At 38.9% G+C, this 17950-nt stretch overlaps 2 protein-coding genes across 4 annotated transcripts; one reads left to right on the top strand and one right to left on the bottom strand.

Moving 5' to 3' along the window:
* Positions 1-2118: 2118 nt before the first annotated feature.
* LOC145898740 (sodium/iodide cotransporter-like) lies at positions 2119-6632 on the bottom strand. Of its 3 annotated transcripts, XR_014402444.1 has the most exons (14): positions 6452-6632; positions 5965-6068; positions 5717-5905; positions 5580-5645; positions 5334-5453; positions 4950-5104; positions 4584-4724; positions 4212-4430; positions 3965-4077; positions 3747-3904; positions 3420-3658; positions 3252-3360; positions 2875-3008; positions 2119-2634 (listed from the first exon to the last, which is right to left on the bottom strand). XR_014402444.1 is itself a non-coding variant. In XM_082987323.1 (13 exons), exons 1-13 carry the CDS (start codon positions 6498-6500, stop codon positions 2611-2613), a joined length of 1686 nt encoding a protein of 561 aa, XP_082843449.1. In that variant the 5' UTR covers positions 6501-6632; the 3' UTR covers positions 2119-2610. The 3 variants fall into 3 exon arrangements, 2 of the variants coding, with proteins under 2 accessions (XP_082843449.1, XP_082843450.1); XM_082987323.1 differs by lacking the exon at positions 2875-3008; XM_082987324.1 differs by lacking the exon at positions 2875-3008 and having other exon boundaries at positions 3420-3646.
* A 1353-nt stretch (positions 6633-7985) lies between these two features.
* Positions 7986-11986, top strand: LOC145898937 (sodium-coupled monocarboxylate transporter 1-like). Its single transcript, XM_082987611.1, has 13 exons — positions 7986-8118; positions 8325-8428; positions 8490-8678; positions 8749-8814; positions 8937-9056; positions 9217-9371; positions 9624-9764; positions 9910-10128; positions 10222-10334; positions 10395-10552; positions 10751-10986; positions 11048-11154; positions 11216-11986. Exons 1-13 carry the CDS (start codon positions 8070-8072, stop codon positions 11467-11469), a joined length of 1911 nt encoding a protein of 636 aa, XP_082843737.1. The 5' UTR covers positions 7986-8069; the 3' UTR covers positions 11470-11986.
* The last annotated feature ends 5964 nt before the right edge of the window (positions 11987-17950 follow it).

The raw sequence follows: 17950 nt of genomic DNA, 5'->3' as shown, positions 1-17950 counted from the left end.
CAGTAATGTTTCATGCAACGTCATGTTCCCAACTGCGCAGTTCCTTACTTGGCGATCACAGCTATCGCATCAACATCATAAGCGTTACAGTCCAGGCGTTGCTGCGTAGCTGCGTAGCTGGATCAGTCACTTTTTGAAGAACTGTTCTTCTGGCATGAGGTTACGAGGATTTTATTACAACTGACGTTTAGTCTACCAACCGGTGGAGCTTCTTCGCTAGTGCCGTTCTTTAGCTGATCTTCGATGCAACGTCGCAGCTTGGCTTTTTTAGTCGAGACTGTAATGCTCATCCGGTTTCACCTTTGCATGATCCGCCACAGTCCTTGCACGGAATCAAATATACAACTCCCTTAGGTTGGGCTGTCACCTCCTCGACAGGGTGCGATATAACTCTGCCCAGTGTTCTATGAGGTTTTGTGTAGACTCCAATGCCATAGTACGACATCATACGCCTTTGCGTGTCTGTAAGAACAGGGTCATAATGGCACAACAATCGTACCGCCTGCCCCCGTTGCACACCTGGTAACGTGACGCTATAAGCGATGCCAATGTTCTACTTCCTCTTTTCTGGTGCTTTCTTACGCATTTCTTGCGTTTTTGTTGTTTATGTAAATGATAACTTTTTGGCACATTACCTTGAAGAAGTCTCACCGGATGGTATGCGAAACGTCGGTTGTAATAAAACCTTGTAACCTTATGCCAGAAGACCAGTTCTTTAAAATTACAATGCCTGGGGCAAGAATAGCACTATAAAGTATATGCTGTCTGAAAACCAATTCACATCCACTATAACCTACTATCTAACACTTAATAGTCCTAAATTAGAACAAACAAAATGGACCAAATATGTTTAAATCATTATGGATGATCATCTTAACTAGAAAAAACGCATTTTGTCGGTTTGCAGCAAAGTTGCTAGAGGCATTGGTGTCTCAGCAATATTAAAACATAATGTCGCTCAATAAGAACTTAGAACTGTATATTATAATCCACCCTTACTTAGCATACGGCCTACTTTCATCGGGTTTTGTCAACAAGAAAAATCCCCTTTATCTACAAGTCCTCTAACCTTTTAAAATAGACATGAAAATCTTAACACACGAGCTGCAGTTGGTCTTAAAGTGCATATGACACGTAAAAATAAAACATATTAATAATCAAACTAAGAGATGTTCATAACTTTAAAACATTTTTGGCGAAAAAAGTAGCTTGATATGACGACCGCTGCGAACGAAATCGTGAGAAAGCGAGATATTGTTGCGTGACGTCATAGAAGGCGCTTCGGTCGTGCGCGAGTGCTGGCAGCAAGCCTTATGCGTAGGAATGGAAAACATTGTGAAACTGGTTTAAGCATAATATTGCATAAAACAGGGGACAAAAAGTGAACAAGTGCAATAAACGGATTTTGATGTAAATTTAAGCTGAGGACAGATGGCCGCTGTTCGACCTATTATGTCTTATTTAGTTGTGTAATAATTAAACAGTTACTAGGACAGGGTGACAAACCGTTAGTTTAGCATTGTCGTTTTGTCCACTCACAGTTATGTCGTTTCTGCTATACCCTATGGTCTTCCGTTAATTAGGGATAAATAAGCCTTTGATTCGTGACGTCACAATGACAAATTTTTGTGTGATGCAAAACCCTGTCCTGACCTTTAAGGTAACGTAATCTGTGGATTCTCCTATGTTTGAAACTATTCGATATCTGCAAAAAAAGGCGCCTTCTCCTATCTAAACAATGCATTTTTTCGACGCAAGCGCCTTATGTGATGTCCTTTTCTCCTCAGCGCAAAAGGTTTACGATTTTTGGTCGACGTTATTTTTCGTGCAGTTTTCTACATTTTTTAGTTGACGTAGAATCGTGAAACTTTTGATATATGTTTGTTGTAGATGTACCTTTAGTTGTACGCAAAGTTGTCATGGCCGTGTCATATGCTTTGCAGATGGTTTACATGGGAGTGACTGTGTCTCTTTCAGCCCCTGTTCTCAACGCTGTGGCACCGATCTCTTACGATGAGCATAATAGGCTACATTTAAAACACATATTCGTATGTGTTATCACCTGTTTTGGGCCTCCTCACTAAAAAGGCCTAGGGGCATGACAATTTATTACCGGCAATAATGTGTTCCTACGTTCACAAGTTATGTATCAACTAAAATTATCAGTTAAGCAACTTCACATTCGTATAGTGTAAGTAGCACATGTATGTGTTTGCAACTTTAACAGTCAAGTATGAAGACCTTTAATTTTCCAACTTATTTCAAAGACAATTTTGAAGAAAATCACAAAATATGTAAAATATCACGAAACCCAAGTTACGAACGACAGCCAAACCAACAGTGAAAATTATGATTTTTCGTAAATAAAATGCGTATGCCGTCAAATTTTGTCACTGTGGTTACAATCTTGTGCATTTAAACGGCCAGAAGAAGCAGATACTACCGACTCATGTTCATTCGCAAAATCATCAACTGCGTGAAAAACCAGCGGTTCCACATTGATTTCTTCCTTTGTCTCATTAACGAGTGGAGGAACTCCAAATCGGAAAAACCTAACAAATGCCTTCGGGTAAATCGCGTTGTCTATCAGAGGAACAAATAACTTTGGGTTCATCTTCTTTGGATCCTCAAAACCTGCAAAGCAAGCTCATTAAATTAAACAGTTATTTTTTGAAGCAAAGTGGAGCCAATAATATGAATTATAAGCTTACGACAAAGGGCACTTTTCAGTTTTCAGACTGTCCACTGGATGTCGTTAAATCATAATAAATAAAAATAATAAGCTGTATACAGATGGCCACTGTTTCGACCTAGCAGGTCTCATCAGTGCAGCTGGAGTGACTATCAAACGACTTTGCTGACCAAACGACCAACCATAGACTTCCACTTTGTGATGACTATACAATCACCGTCATCCGTTGGGCACCAAACTTTAGGTGAAACCTTACGGAGAAACAAGGCGGAAACACTATGGCCAAGCAATGCTCAACCTATAGTGCCGTCATGCCCTGTGTCACAATAATCATATGATAAGCAAAGTGGAGTCAGTAATATGAATTGTGTAAGCCGTCACACAGATGGCCACTGTTTCGACTATTGGTGATTGTAAAGTCACCATAAAGTGGAAGTCTTTGCTTGGACGTTTGGTCAGAAAAGTCGTCTGATAGTCACACCAGCTGCACTGATGAGACCGTATAGGTCGAAACAGTGGCCATATGTCTGCAGCTTACACAGTTATTTTTTTGTCAAACCTGTAAAAGCAGACACCACAGGATTCCAAATATAGCAGTTGTGGTAAACCCAACCAGAAAGTAGTAAAACAACGATATCGCCTGGATTGGATTGTAAGTCCTTTCGTCTCTGCACATAATATTTGCTCGTTTGTTACTCTTTTTATTCGTTTTCGCTGGTGAACTTACACTTCCATAGGTGTTGGGGCGGGAGATATAAACGTGGATGACGTCATGTAACCGTTGGTGGATAAATTTGTGTACGCCACACTGTAGCTGGTAATCTCCGACACTGTGCAGTTATCAGTAGACGTGGGGAGCAGACGCAGAGACTTTGGGTCTTTTCCGTTGATCAGACTTCCGAGAGCTATCCATAAGCTAATGCCTGTACCGACGATGTAACCAGCAAAGGCACCCTGTGACAATATCTAAAGGTACACACGACGGATATTCACACGTAGTTTCATGCAAACAGACAGGAAGTATTTGTTCGAAAAAAAGAGCTGCCAAACCCACCTTTGTGTTGCACCATGGAATAAACATTCCAAGTGTAAAAATTCCAAGTAAAGGGCCACCAAACGCTCCTCGGGTTGAGAATGTGATGGAAATGATTGTCTGTGAACTGAGAGTGGCCAGGAAAGCGATGGTAATCACCAAAACCCCTATCGTGAGTGCTGCAAAATTATTCAAGTTAATTTGGCGCTCTGTATCTTGTTTTTTCTTTTTCAATATACCTGTCAACTTGCTGATTATTAGTTGTTTGCTGTGCATTAAGTGTGGCTTTAACGGAATGATGAAATCCTTGAGAACCATGGAGCTAACAGCGTTGACACCAGACGAAACCGAACTAAAATGTATCATATATTGTTTTTTGAGAAGGGCTTTTCCTTAAAGTGGCGCATCAAGCTTTATTAGTCGCTGTAATGAATGAAGTATGTATCATATCATTTGTTGATTATACCAAAAAAACCCAAAGGTTACCTCAACGTGCCACTGTATGCAGCTGCAACAAAAAGTCCAGATATCCCAGGTATATCTTGAAACAATTCCAGTGCAAGGTAAGGCACCAGTTGGTCATATTTTTCGATCTTATTTGATTTTAACAGATCGCAACCTTCGAAGTAAGCGTATGCAACACACCCACTAAAGATCGCAATGCCTGTGATAATGATCTTGGAAACAGCAGCTGTACTCGAAGCTCTGTAAAACAACATTATCGGTGTATGAAGGGTTACGGTCACTTTTAAAAAGATTTTGGAAAATCAGCTGTATAAAATCACTTGTGATGAAAATCTTATTCTTACGCTCCATTCTAAATGAAATGCTGCTTACCCAATTAAATAAATTACTTACATTCTCGCGTCTTTGACACATTTACACGACAAATATCGTTGACAAGTGGCTTGATGCACGCATGCCCCAATTGAATGTGCTGCACTCATCCCCACCATAACTGTCCAAAACGTTGTACGAATAGTGGGGTCAAAGTCCAATCTGAAACATCAACTTTGATAAAACACCAATGCCAACGTAAAGCATGGTGCTTTTTTTATTTTCTTAGCGTTTTTTGCGCGTACGGCAATTCATTGTGTTTTCTTTATAAAATAATGATTTAAATTAGCATGCATTAGTCCTTCTCAATGAAAGCATTTTTCTTGAGCAAAAGGATATAAAGTTGACCGCTATATATTTCCACTAGGAAAGATAATTAAAACTTACGTCCACACGTTGTTTCTTCCGCCTCTCTCATTAGCTCGCCATACATTTGCAGGCCCTCCAACCATGATTGTGCCTTGTATAAGAACCGAAAGTGAACCGATAAGCATTAAGGCGGCTTGCATGGCGTCTGTCCATACAACTGCCTTAAGTCCGCCCTGCATATAGTATTTCACACTTGGTGTGAGATGGTAATGCTTTATGTTACAAGGACTATAACAACAAGTAAGAATGTCTATTTGGTATTAATTGAAGAGTTTATTTTTAGACAGTATTTTTGCCTAAAATTGGTTAGTTTGATTATGACAGTTTACACATGCATACATAACATATGTAATTACGTCGAAATTTTAAGACAAAGTCTGTTATAAATTTGGCTAAACTTACAGCAGTCGTGTACAGGGTGCAAATCACGCTTGTCAATATTATGCTCGTCGTAATAGAAATCGGTGTCACGGCGCTGAGGGCAAGCGCTGGAAGATACACAGTCACTCCCATGTAAATTATCTGCAAATGTTTTTTTATTAAAAACTAGGTGATAAAATGCAATTTCTTAAGCTTTGATGTAGGCCTATCCAGGTTTTCGAACTGAGTGGTAGAGAAATCTTTGGTTCAGAGATAAACACTTTATACCAGATTAATCATTTCTATGATCGATGTGATCTTTCTGATGATTGGATGAAAGCGCCGACCAAGATACTGAAACGACACAAAGGTTTGCTTTCTATTAATACTTGATTAGAATAACTTGAGTAAGTAGCAGAATATACCTCATAAATGGTGTTGAGTCGAAGACGATGAATCAGAGGAATGTAGTAAAGGCAAGCAACGATTGTCGGTCCAACGAGAGCAAACGAATACCAAATCGTCACCATTCCGAACAGGTACGCCTCCAATGGGAAACCGATCATAGTGATAGCAGAAATAGAAGTTACAGCGATGGAAAGGCCGACCGGGATCTGTTGGATGTGTTGGATTGTTTTGTTAATCCAAGCAACCAGTTTACCTATGATCTCACCGGTGACATCTTCTTGCTGCCATAGAAATAATTCTCAACATTTTTCTTTTGTCGATCTTTGACTGCGAAGAAGATTCCGATGGCGGCGGAAAGAACGAGAGTAACTGAAAACAAACACTTTGTACACATTTAGGTTTAGCATAGGTTTTGTAACGTTGCAAACGATGCGCATCATTGGTTCCGCTTTGGTTAATGGCCACAATGTGTAATCACATATAACAGGATCTGCACAACACGAGTTATTATTACCACTTGGTGTTGTCTTTAAATCCATAAACTACAATGACCTAAAGCGCCCGACCCATGTACCCAAAATAAAACCTGATCGAGGTTCGTGGCCAGTATAAAAAATAATATATATTTATTGTTTGGCAAATTGTGCAATCGCAATTGGTGAGTGCTGCACTTAACTTTGATGATGAACGATTCACGAAAAATAAAAGAAAAACACTACATACCACATACCCTTGTTACCAACCAAACTTACCCACGAATATAATAATATCCAGAGCACCGAAGAAGATTTTTGCACCCATAATCGATTTCTCTCAGCAACACGAGTAGGTCAATAAGCGAAACTTGTTGAAGTGTCTTTGCTCGTCAAAAAATTCTATTCTTAAGATCGGTCGATGTGACATAGAGTAAACACATTAACACATCGCACTAATTACTGCTATGCAAAAACAACGCAGTGTCATGTGCATGTCGAACACAGATGCAAGTAATCCATATACTGTACATTTCCGGTCATATACTCGTACGTTTCATTGACATTTATCACCACTGGCATTAGAATAAAACCTGCAGCTTTGTGCAAACAAAGTTGATTGGTTCATAGGTTTGCCAACAGCATGTTGTTTTATACGGACAATCTTCACCTTATTATCCTTCAACTCACGGGTTGTCCTTGAAAAAAGAATGTAATCGACAAAATGAAAAAGTAATTTGAAAAATGTTCTCCTTTTTCAGAAACCTTTGCTTGCAGGCGATGCAGACAGCGTGAAGAAGCAGCAGCCGTCAGCGCATTTATCACCAACGCCTCTTTCTCCTATCATCTCCCGACGAACCTGTCACGCTCCATCGCACACTTCTTTGGCTGATAACAGCGATACAATCCGTGCAAGGTTTCAGACAAAAGTGTCTGACACAACAGTTCCATGAATGTATTTTTGGCTTTCAACCACTACCCAACAAGGCTTTTCAGGTGCTACCTGATCCGATGTGTTTGTGTTTAAACACCCAGGTCAAAACCCCAAGCTGCATTACGACGCAATGCTTCTAAACATTTCTCGCCAAAATTTCCATGCACAATACAGGGGAAACTCAACATGTGGAAACAAATTGGTTGCAGAATATTGCTGCAGTAGCTGAAATAGTCTTTCTTGAACAAAAATGTAGGTACGGGTACATTTGCAGCCATGCATGAAACCATGCCTCATTTCACAAGCGGAATCAGACAGAACATTACTTGTAGGTACAAACAGTTAACTTTAAGTTGTTATGCGTGCGTCGATTGCAGGTAAAGTTGAGGAATAACTGGACGGTAGGTTGCTTGTATTCACAAAACTGTGAAATAGTTGTTTTTTGTATAGCGTATCTCTATAAAGGGTCAACAAAAAACAAAGAGCGCTTTATCGAAAAAGTTAAGTGTTTGTTTCGTTTATCTGTTCTTGACAATTCGTATTTTTTTTCGTTATTTTAAAACATTATTTTACCTTTTTTTAACGCAATTTTTGGTCACGGTAGTTTCGCTGCTGACTAAGACCAATGTTTAACAACAATACAGTTGGGTGCTCATGCACGCCATCTCTGCAAAGTCGTGTTTTTCAATGTATACTTACGGCGTGTTTTGAGCATGACCGCAAGTTTGGGTCGAAAGGACAACCCTCCACCTTCTGTGTTGAAGGCAAACAGCAGCAGTTTTCAAACAAATAAGATTGTCTGTCGGAGAATAAGGAACAGATTAACAAAATTGTAATGGATTAGTATATTTGGATTTACTATTCTACAATTGTTTATGCAGTAATAGTCTGCCAGGCAAACATTAAATTTTCTGAAAAAATACGTTGCATTGACCAACACGTGTTCCTGAGAGAAGTTGATTAATGGCTGCAAAAGTCACCTTCGGAGCTCTGGATATTATTATATTTGTCGGTAAGCGTTTTTGATAGTGAGTGAGTAACTGGTCTAAATTGCCAGTTTTTACGTTAGGGTAGCTGATATTTTGGAGCAATGTTATATATCGTTAAATGTTTCTATGAAGTCAAAAATCACGAAATTAAGTCGAAAATTACGAAACTAAGTTCACGACATGAGGATTCAACAAAAGCAGGTACGAATTTTAAAATACGAATTTTTAGTCACGCTTGTGCTTTCTGCCGCCATCGGAATCTTCTTCGCGGTAAAAGATCGACGAAAGAAAAATGTTGAGAACTATTTTTACGGAGGCAAGAAGATGTCACCGGTATAAGTTCATCCATATTCTTTATGTGCCAAGAAACCGTCGAAAATACAATTTCTCGCAGATCCCGATCGGTCTTTCCATCTCTGTGAGTTTTATTTCTGCCTTAACCATCATCGGGTTTCCTTCGGAAGCCTACCTGTTTGGAATGGTGACGATTTGGTATTCGTTTACTCTTATTGTACCGACATTCGTTGCCTGCGTCTACTACATTCCTCTGATTCATCGTCTTCGACTCAACACCAGTTATCAGGTTCTCTAAACCATTAAAACCATGAGTTGGCTCAAACCTGCCTGAGAATCTTAATAGTTTTGTCTTTCAGTATCTAGGCTTGCGCTTTCATCCAATCATCAGAAAGATCGTCTCGGCCACAGAAGCAGTTAATGCAGTAAGTATTAGTTCGAGTAGGAGTTTTGTCAAATTACTTCAGAGTTCAAAACATTTTGTGTTGTTAGGAAAAGGCATTATCCTTGAAAAAACGTGTTGATTTCAAATATAACAACTTTACAGATAGTTTACATGGGAGTGATAGTGTATCTTCCAGCCCTTGCTCTCAGTGCTGTGACACCGATTTCTATTACGATGAGCATCATCATGACAAGCCTGATCTGCACTATGTACACGACACTTGTAAGTTACGTCAAATATAGCCTTGCTTCCTTACAAGCAAAGATGTTACGGCTCTGCTGTGATGTTAAAATGTTATATGACAGTATAATAGTTTTTCCAACATAATACACATATGCCAAATACGAAAACTTTCTAAAAATATAAAATAATTGATTGCCAGGGCGGACTTAAGGCAGTTGTATGGACAGATACCTTGCAAGCTGCCATAATGCTCATCGGTTCATTTTCGGTTCTTATACAAAGCACAATCATGGTTGGAGGGCCTGCGAAAGTATGGGAGGCTATTGAGAGAAGTGGAAGAAACAACATATTGACGTAAGTACAAATTTATTAAGTTGCTTCTAGTGCAACTCTTTTGGACATGTTACGCACAAAAAGTGCGTTGTCTTTTTATGGAATTGGATAAAAGAAAAATTTTTCCCTTCGTTTGATTTATTGTTGAATTAACTAGTGTACGCTTTTGTTACTTGCCTTAGGCTGTTTTGCAAAGCTAGACGTTGTTTTTAAACATTGAGCCTGCCAAAAACCTGATGCTTCCCTTTACACATGAAAGAAATACTTTTTCAGGTTTGACTTGGATCCAACGATTCGAACAACCTTTTGGACAATCTTGGTTGGATTAAGCATAGTACAAACTACAACAGGATGCGTGAATCAATCGATTTGCCAACGCTACTTATCTTGTAAGTCTGTCAAAGACGCACGAATGTAAGTCACTGTTGCTTTTTGTCACGGTCTGATTCTCTCCAATGGCCGTATTTTGTTCACAACTATATTAGTGACGCAAAGTTTTAAGTGACTGCAAATTAGAATCTCGGGTTAAACACTAATTAAAACTAATGCCCTTTTATAGTGCTGCCTTCACCGCTATTTTCCCGAAGATCATCGTTACGATGTTATCGGTCTTTTGCGGGTGTGTTGCGTACGCCTACTTTGAAGGTTGTGATCCCATAAAATCTAAGCAGATCGAAAAATCAGATCAAATGATTCCTTACCTTGCACTTGAGTCGTTTCGTGATCTTAACGGGATGTCTGGATTCTTTGTTGCAGCTGCATACAGTGCCACGTTGAGGTAGCGACAAGCTTTTCTTTTTCATTCATTGGCAAGAAACGTTAAACAGCTTTCTCACTTCAACTTATCACAATTGCTTAAAACTTATTTTAGCACGTTTTCATCTGGAATCAACGCAGTTGGCTCTATGTTTCTCGAGGATTTTATCATTCCGTTAAAGCCACATACGACTCACAGCAGACAACTAATAATCAGCAAGTTTACAGGTAAATTTCCACAAGAATGTGAAAGCACGTAAAGCTACGAACAGTTTGTTACTTTTGCAGCACTGGTCTTAGGGGTTTTAGTGGCAACCATTGCTTTCCTGGCTACGTTAAGTCCGCGCACAACTGTGACCATCATATTATCTGTACGCGGGGCGTTAGGTGGACCTATGTTGGGAATCTTTACACTCGGAATTTTTGTACCCTGGTGCAACGCAAAGGTAGGCTATAGGTCTATCTCTCATACTTGTTGAACTGTCGGCGAATTTGATGGAAGTTTTTGATGGAATTAAACTTTTCACGACATTTTTGTTGACAAGTTTACACATTTATCGCAAGACTGGAACAAATCGTTTTCTTTATGTAGGATCACCGCAAAATTTAACTTTTTGTTGCATTTATCTTGTAAATCGTCACAGGGAGCCTTAGCTGGACAAGCCATCGGTACTGGATTTGCTCTCTGGTTAGCTGTCGGAAGTCTGATCAACGGAAAAGACCCAGAGTCGCTTCGCATGCTTCCTACTTCTATTGATAATTGTACGGTGGCGGAAGTTACCAGCTACGGTGGCGCATACAACAACATTTCGACCAACAGTTACATGACGACAACCACATGGAATAAATTTTCAACCCCATTTACCACTCCAATTGAATTGTAAGTTTATCAGAGAAATCGATTAAAAGCTTTACTCACTGGCAAATGTTATTAAATACAGAGTGGAAAAGAGTTACAATCCAATCCAAGCAATGTCGTTCATGTACTACTCACCCGTCGGGTTTCTTATTACGGTAACTGTTGGGATTCTAGTTTCTGCTTGCACAGGTTCGACAGTACGAAAGGAGAGTTTTCCTATTAAGCATTTTAAAACGAGTTTCCATTATAGGTTTTAAAGATCCGAAGGAGATGGACCCAAAGTTATTTCTTCCTGTTGTTGAAAACCCTCTTTTCCCAAAGTCAGTTGTGAGATTTTTCCGATTTGGAGTTCCGCCGCTTGTTGAAGAGAGAAAGGACGAAAACGTCGAGGAAAAAATGCGTTTGCATTCATGTAACGATTTTCCCAAAGAACACGACTCTATTGCTTCTGCTTCTTACAACCGTGAAAGTGCGCCGACCGATAATGTAATGAGCATATGTTGATAGTATTGGTGTATATGGTTGATTCAATTGTTCACATTTGGAAAACATAAATTGCAGTGAAGAAAATGTTTTTGCAGTGGAACGCGTCGTTTACAACCAAAATTGTTCACTGACGAATGTGACATGTGTTAGTATTTAGCACATACGTTATACAATCACGTTGCGCAAATAAGGCGTTTGCGGAGTCTCCTTTGTAAATGCTTTACATTTGCTGCTTTTCCAAGTACCGTAATTTGACTGGTTAAAGTTATTGTTATTAGTTTTTTTACAGTTTGCAGAGGAATAAAATGCGTTGTTAGTTACTTTTGAAGCGTCATGCATAGGTTGAAAAAACTATTATGCTTGTTTCTGTCAACCTTTATGTCGAAACTTCATTTCATTTTGCGTGCGGTGCTTTACGTTTGTAGACTCCATTTAGTATGCTGATGTTTGTGTGTGTTTGGCAAAGGTATGTCGACAACCAATTTAAAATATACAGCACGTAAAATGAAATATATAAAATATACTTTGCATATGAGAAAATATACCCCGAATTGATTTGTATTTTTGCTTCTACTAAAAAAAAGCTAACCGACCAGCAAACTTCCAGCTCCATAACCTACAGAAACAGTTAGTACTGAAAGGAAGTATTATATTCAAGATCGTGCTACTAGATTTAAAGTACATTACTTGCCTTCCTGGAAAACCGAGAACGAGACACATGTTTTATGTGCGACAAGAAAAAAAATAATGCTCTGCATTTAAAGTGCGCAATAAATATAAACAATTATCTAGGTAAAACGAGTTTTTTTGATTGATAAATCAACATACATTAATCAGAAGCATTTCTGTTTCACACATCCATTTATTGCCCATAGGATCGCGGTAATCGCTCTCATGGTTTTTGCTCTGCGTTCAGGGGGCGTTGTGTCACCGATGCAATGACATATTGCTATCCAGGTGACCGCCCATGAAAGTCTAGGAATTGCTTTTGAGGCCACAAGGTGCCATGCTTGTGTAGCGGCGGTGTAACAAAATATGTAGAGCTGTATTTATATTTTAAATTTTGTTTGTTTAAATCGATAAACGGTTGTAATGTTATTTTTGTATTGTAAGTTTCAACATCCCCTTTTATGTCTATTAGAAAAATGAAAAAACTTCGTGTTATGCGGTTTGCTGTTATACTGCTTTACACCTATTTTTTTAGCAGAATTATTATACGAACTAAAATATACTGGACAAATACAATCAAATTTGAAGGCAATACTGTTCAGAGATAAAAAAGGAATCGTCATATAATATATCTAACAAAAACGTAAAAAACGGACTTCAGGCATTATTTTTTACTCCCATCAAAAAGACACCAGAGGCTATGATAAAAGTTTGTCCCAGCAGTCTGAGAATCCGTCCAGAGAGCAAGTACATTATGACGTCAAAAACGGAAGAAACGACTACAGAAGTTCCCATCATCACGCTGGTTGCGTTGAACTTTTTTCGCGTACCAGAACATGTAGCTATCACCGATAGAGATGACGTATCCGAGGACAAACACAAGTAACATAAACGCCACCTCGCGAACATTGCTGACTATGATCTAAAACCGCAAGGTAGGGCTATACAAAATCACTTTGTTCTTAAAAAACACTTTTTTTACCACACTGGGATTCGAACTCTCTTTCCAAATTTAAAGAATAAACTGTACAGGATAATCTGGGTTTGAATGCTGGTGGGGTAAAAAAAATTAAACAATAACGCAGTGGCTAATGCTCAAAACTCACTACACTATGAAAAGTTCATTACTTTGAGGTCAGTAAAACAAGCTGTCTCGTCCGTTTCCCCTTAGAGTTAATGAACGTCAGAGCAACCAGTGAAAGGCTTAAGAAAAACAAAGGGGCAAAAGCAAACGGAATGTACATCACGTTACCACCAACTCTAACTCGACCCAATTATGGAGGAACAAAAATACCAACAATTCGACCAATGACCCAAATTATTCCACTTTGCGTTACTGAAAGTCTGAGATGCTTCATATAAACAGATCTGTACAGAACGCTGATTTGACCTATTTAACAAAAGACCGATAATGAAACAACCAAGACAACAAATGATCCTTCTAACATTTCATGGAAAATCTTTTACCAGCCAAGAACGTGAAATACAAGATCTTCACCGGAAGATAGGCAACGTCAATGCTGAAAATATCTTTGGCACTTTTTATTTCAAATTTACCATTCTCTACCGACGACAAACTTTCTATGGACAATGCTGTCATCATGGAGCGGTTTTATCCTGTGGGAGTAAAAACAAAATACTAACTCAAGGATGAATGACATGACAAATATAAAACAAAAAAAATGGGAATGAAGGCAACCTCATTAATGTTTATGTGACATGACGCTTGCAAATATAGAAATGGTACGACAATTGTTTGTTATAAAGGTTTCATATAAACTTCAAAAATGTATTTCTGATTGCTTTTTGTCAAGGAGCTTTCATAGTGATTTCTGATACATCCAGCTACGTAGCAGGGCTGCACAAGCAAACAATGGGCAAAGCTTGTTGTATAACCAATGCTAATATTAATTTATTCCCTTACAGGCAAAGTTTTAATACAAACTTTCCAGCGCGGACAGGACGCACAGTATGATCAAATTTACCATATTAACTGCAACATTTTCGTATGACGCCACTACTCTTGTAGCAGAAGGCATCAGGACATAGGTTGCAATGAGTTGTAATTGCCTGGAAGATGTAACTTGGTTAAGGTTATAGGTGAACGCCGGGTAATTTAACATAATCTATCTGTGACAACTTGACTATGAATACACGAACACTACAAGCACTGTGCTAAAAAAGAAAAATAATTTTCCCCAAATTTACACAAAGGAATACAACTGCAAGAATCAGTTTGAGAAACCAGCATTCATAACACTCTTAACTGCAATAACGCAATTATAACTTTATAAAGAGCTGTAATTCAGGGCGTAGTACGGTTACTCCATGTGTTGCTTCTACTGTAGTATTTGTGACAGCTTCAAAACAGATTTTGAAATGCATTGATCATGAAACTGTTCGTTGCATGACTTACATGTAGCTTTACGTTTAAACCTTCGCTTTGCTCTGCAAATTTTCGTTGCCCCTTGGGCCGAGAGGAACCTGTCATCAAACCATTTGTGTCAATTGCCTGTGAGAAGTGCCTGCGATGACTGCGTGGAATGAATAAAACTAGTGAAGCGTATCAACAGGTGCTGTTACACGCAAGCTGCTACTTGCATTGCAAAGTCTCGCAATTAAAAATCTTTGGGATTTGGGGTTCATTCCGATGTGGTTAGTAAAGGATTGATTCAACCAACAACCTAAAAGGCAAACTAATTTCACTATGTTGTCCACAAAGCTTCCGAAGAGCTTATCTCTAAACTCGTCCCTCTTCTTTTGAGCATATGTAAGCTGTAAAGTGCGATATAACGCCGAAACGCTTTACAATATCCGATTCCAAGTATTCTAAGAAGGCGCCAATAATATGTTGTCTTCCAAACTTGTTAGCTTACATGGATGGTACAGCGTTACTGGAAGTGCTATGTCGACGACACCTCTGCTATCGTTGATGCAGCAGAGCTCCAGTTGTTCCTGACCAACAACATTCCATCAAGGTTACTTTGGAAAAGGTTACTTTAGAAAAAAACAATAATTTGGAAAAAGTACAGAGGTTATTCGTGATAAGAACGGTATGCCCAGCACTCGTGTACCTATCGTTTAGGTCAGCACATCCCATACAGACAGCGCTAGTGAGGTTGCTAATGGATCGGGCAGATGCGGTTTCCAGAGCATAACATCGAACAAAAGAGGTGAATTTCATCAAAAATGCGCTGCAAAAGAATTTGTATCCGTCATGAATGTTTAGAAGAAAGCCCGCAACAAAGCTGCAAGAAGCAGCGTCAAGTACCGTCACTACCGTTGTGCCATATGTTCCTGATTTAACACGCTTTTTACGCCAGTATGTTGAAATAAACATGTCAATAGGTGGCGCTGTCGCGTCGCGAATTTATCTGCAACCAAACGTGCCTTATTAGGACGGAAAGTAAGCTAGAGATTGCGACCAAAAAAATTAAAATCCCAACTTCGGATAACATAGGTCACGGCGACCGACTCACATACAAATAGGGAGACCTGATGGGAATTCTTCGTGGAAAACCTGAGTTTGAATCCCTTTGAATTCGTGTGCAGATGAAATTGCTTTCAAATTCTGGTTTGGTAGAAAAAGAATAATTGAATTTCTTGGGAATGATATTACGACTCAACGCTCGGAAACGCAAATCATACCAGTTTACTGTTTTGATATTTGCAGTAACACCCGAAGAGACTCCGCTATATGGCATGTATATGAAGAAGGAAATTTCCTTTAAATTTGTTATGTTTGCATTTTGATGCTGCATCCACAAATATTTTGTGTTGAATTATCCGTACAGATTAGATGTGAACTGCTGTGTAATTCAGAGTAGTGTAATGTTTCTGTTGTACCAAGCGCAGGATCTTTCAAAAGCGTTTGGCATTTAGCATTTTCCCAGCGGAGGGTTTTTGTGAATCTTGATGGAACGAATAGTTTTAACAGGTAAACAACTCTTCCCACGAAGATTGTTCCCTTTCAAGGTTGTTTGAGTCATTGAGACACCTGTGTTTTTTTTTGTCCACGTAGTTGCTTTGTTGCGAGCACAAAGCGAGTTTTGCGCTGAACAAGCTTGGCTGCTTGAATTGACTGCAGGAGCGGACGAGTCTGTGGGTAACAAAGAATTGACTTCCAACATTATTCACGTGAAAATAGGTGTTCGTCGACTCCCCTCTTTTGCTCTACCATCTGCAGACAAAGCTATTGAACTAAGTGACAATTCAATACAACAAATAAAAAAAACGAAAGTCGTTGTATTCATCAGTCAAGCACATAGCGTAAGTTATGCAAAGCTGCCTTTACATAATGGAAAGGAATTTCAATAACACGCAATACATTTTTTAAATACTTGAGAAAGAGGCTTCGCCTCTCAAACTGAATGAAGTTTTAATGGGCGGGAAAATTTTGTTTGATGATGTACTTAAGCGTGCGGAATGCATTTTTGGAGATTAAATGCCAATGCCGAAAAAACTCTCGGATAGGTGTATATGATACTTGATTTAAACCTAATTGTCCTTCTTTTCAAAATACTTTAAATGGATAGCTCATTGCGGGTCATCATCTTATTGATCTGGTGAGAAGAGCGGAATTTATTTTAAATCTGTTATGTTTGAACGTCGTCAATTTAATGCTTTGGATTAATAACAAATCGAATACTTTGTTGATTTATTCGTACAAATTAGATAGGGACTGTTGTGTAATGGGAAATAAACTCTCCGAAGAAGGAAGAGTGTAATGGTTTAGTTGTACCAAGCGCAGGATCTTTCAAAAGCTTTTTGGCATTTAGCATTTTCCCAGCGGAGGGCTTTTGTGAATCTTGATGGAACGAGTAGTTTTAACAGGTAAACAACTCTTCCCACGGAGAGTGTTCCCTTTGAAGGTTGTTGTATTCATTGAGATACCGAGGCGTCACGGCAACTTTACAATTCCTGTGATTTTATCCTGTTCACGCTGTTGCTTTGTTGCGAGCACAAAGCGAGTTTTGCGCTGAACAAGCTTGGCTGCTTGAATTGACTGCAGGAGCGGACGAGTCTGTGGGTAACAAAGAATTGACTTCCAACATTAATCACTTAAAAATAAATGTTTTCAATTCGACCATCTTCTTGCTCTATCATCTCCTTGCTAAGCTTCCATAGCACATTGGAAAGGAGTTTCAACAAAACACAATAAATTTTTGAAATACCTAAGGGAAGAAACTTTGCCTCTCAAACTATACGAAGTTTCTCTGGGCGGAAAAACTTTATTCGAGAATTTGCTAAAGTGTGCGTAATGCATTTTAGGAGATCGAATGCCAATGCCAAAAAAGTCTCGGATATTTAACACTTAAGGTAAAAAAAGGGTTTCCTCACTACGGACCATCATCTCAATGATCTGGTGGAATAGCTGGAATATAGATATCAGGAAAAATAGGCAAGGTACGGTCATGTTTTGCATTCGATTTGATTCATTTTTTTTAAATAAACAGTTCGATTTGAGAAGAGAAGAATTTATATGAATATGTGATGTTTGAATGTCATCAATTTAATGCTCCGTTAAATTTGGGTTATGACAAATCCTATATTGTGTTTAATTATCAGTACAAATTAGATGGGAACAGCTGTGTAATGAAAAAACAACATTCAAAGGAGGAGTGTAATGTTTCAGTTGCGACAAGCGCAGGCTCTTTTAAAAGCTTTTGTCGTTTTCCCAACGGAGGGCTTTTGTGAATCTTGATGGAACGAGTAGTTTTAACAGGTAAACAACTCTTCCCACGGAGAGTGTTCCCTTTGAAGGTTGTTGTAGTCATGGAGACACAAAAGCGTCACGACAACCTTACAATTTCTGTGATTTTATCCTGTT

This window comes from Ascidia mentula, chromosome 4 (genome assembly GCF_947561715.1).
Source record: "Ascidia mentula chromosome 4, kaAscMent1.1, whole genome shotgun sequence".
NCBI lineage: Eukaryota > Metazoa > Chordata > Ascidiacea > Phlebobranchia > Ascidiidae > Ascidia > Ascidia mentula.
This window is presented reverse-complemented; position numbering and strand designations above follow the sequence as displayed.

Bases quoted from the DNA above. Each gene is read 5' to 3' on its own strand.
- LOC145898937 (XM_082987611.1), top strand. From the start codon at position 8,070: ATGGCTGCAAAAGTCACCTTCGGAGCTCTGGATATTATTATATTTGTC. The intron at 9,765-9,909 runs GTAAGTCACTGT...GCCCTTTTATAG, and splicing joins TCTGTCAAAGACGCACGAAT to TGCTGCCTTCACCGCTATTT. The intron at 10,129-10,221 runs GTAGCGACAAGC...AACTTATTTTAG, and splicing joins GCATACAGTGCCACGTTGAG to CACGTTTTCATCTGGAATCA.
- LOC145898740 (XM_082987323.1), bottom strand. From the start codon at position 6,500: ATGGGTGCAAAAATCTTCTTCGGTGCTCTGGATATTATTATATTCGTG. The intron at 6,069-6,451 runs GTAAGTTTGGTT...GTTTGTTTTCAG, and splicing joins GGATATTATTATATTCGTGG to TTACTCTCGTTCTTTCCGCC. The intron at 4,431-4,583 runs GTAAGTAATTTA...GTTGTTTTACAG, and splicing joins TGTGTCAAAGACGCGAGAAT to AGCTTCGAGTACAGCTGCTG.